The sequence below is a fragment of the Ceratosolen solmsi genome, unplaced genomic scaffold, assembly GCF_000503995.2.
Source record: "Ceratosolen solmsi marchali unplaced genomic scaffold, CerSol_1.0 scaffold11, whole genome shotgun sequence".
Lineage (NCBI taxonomy): Eukaryota > Metazoa > Arthropoda > Insecta > Hymenoptera > Agaonidae > Ceratosolen > Ceratosolen solmsi.
In genome coordinates this window covers 13619893-13621051 of record NW_011948416.1, presented here as the reverse complement: position 1 = coordinate 13621051, position 1159 = coordinate 13619893, and the positions used below count along the sequence as shown (strand labels likewise).

The window sequence follows — 1159 nt, the reverse complement described above, 5'->3', positions numbered from 1 at the left end:
TCTCTCTCTCTCTCTCTTCCTCTTCCCCTCTCACTCTCTCTTCCTCTTCCTCTCTCTCTCTCTCTTCCCCTCCTCTCTCTCTCTGTCTCTCTCTTGCTCTATCTATAAATATTGTAAATCCGGTGGCTAGATGCGGGAGCACGAAGACTTTCGGCCTAGCCTTTTGGGTTCCCCCCACCCCGTCCACCCCACCCCACCCCACCAACACGATCGCAAACCAACAAACGCGAGGCTGGCGATGACTGGCCAAGCCGCAAAAATTGGGCAACCTAGCACAGCACGGGGTCCCCGAATCGACTTGTCGCATAAATATTGATGGATTGCCAAGGAGGATAGACACGTTCCGATATGCTAACCCTTTCCTCCCTCCCTTTTATCTTCAGGCTTGAGTGAGCCGAAAACCGGACGGGCATCGCGGCGATCGCCGCTCCGAATCAAGCGAAAGGGTATAATGTAGCGGCGATTACCGATGACGCTCGACTCGAGGAGTGAGGAGCTTCGATCGGTGCCCTTTACACGCGCGACCACACAACATTTGGCTTTCAACGCAACTCCCGCCGCTTTAACAACAATTATCGACCGAAATTTGGCCACTCGAGCCGCGCCACCTCCATCCTCGCTTATCACGGGACCATATCGATGGAGCCCGCATTTATTATGCAAACGCGGCGATCTTCCGCATTACAACTTCGAGTGAAAGAAGACGAAATAAAGCACGAGCGATGCGGAACCAGAAGCGACACGATGATTTATTTAACGAGCGAGCGAGACGAGCGTATGTGGTAGATCGCTTGAAAGCCGTGAACCGCATCATGTCGGCACGCACTTTCACGATCATCTCGATCGCGAAAATATTTCGTTACTCTGGCTAATAGGGCCCGCGTGCATGGCCGTCGCACCGCTGTGCGATTGCGATGCATTTTAGAATCGTAGAATTGTAAAATCGTAAAATCGTGACCCGATATGGGGCCGCGTCAATTTACCTGCACCCTGGACTCGGGCAGACTGATCTTCACGGCAACCTCCTCGCGCATGAAGATGTCGGGGTACCTCGTCTTGGAGAATAATCCCTCGAGGACGTCGAGCTGGGCTCGGGTGAACGTCGTCCGCTCGCGACGCTGCTTCCGTTGATTCATGCCTGTTCGCCAAAAAATAAAAA

The 1159-nt window shown here is 53.2% G+C and overlaps 1 protein-coding gene across 1 annotated transcript in view; it reads right to left on the bottom strand.

The window, feature by feature from the left end:
• The window catches only part of LOC105359378 (homeobox protein otx5), a 12383-nt gene that overhangs the window by 6336 nt on the left and 4888 nt on the right, over positions 1-1159 (bottom strand). Inside the window, exon 3 of the mRNA XM_011495978.1 lies at positions 984-1138. Coding sequence (XP_011494280.1) covers positions 984-1138 — 155 coding nt within the window. The remainder of the gene's footprint in view (positions 1-983; positions 1139-1159) is intronic.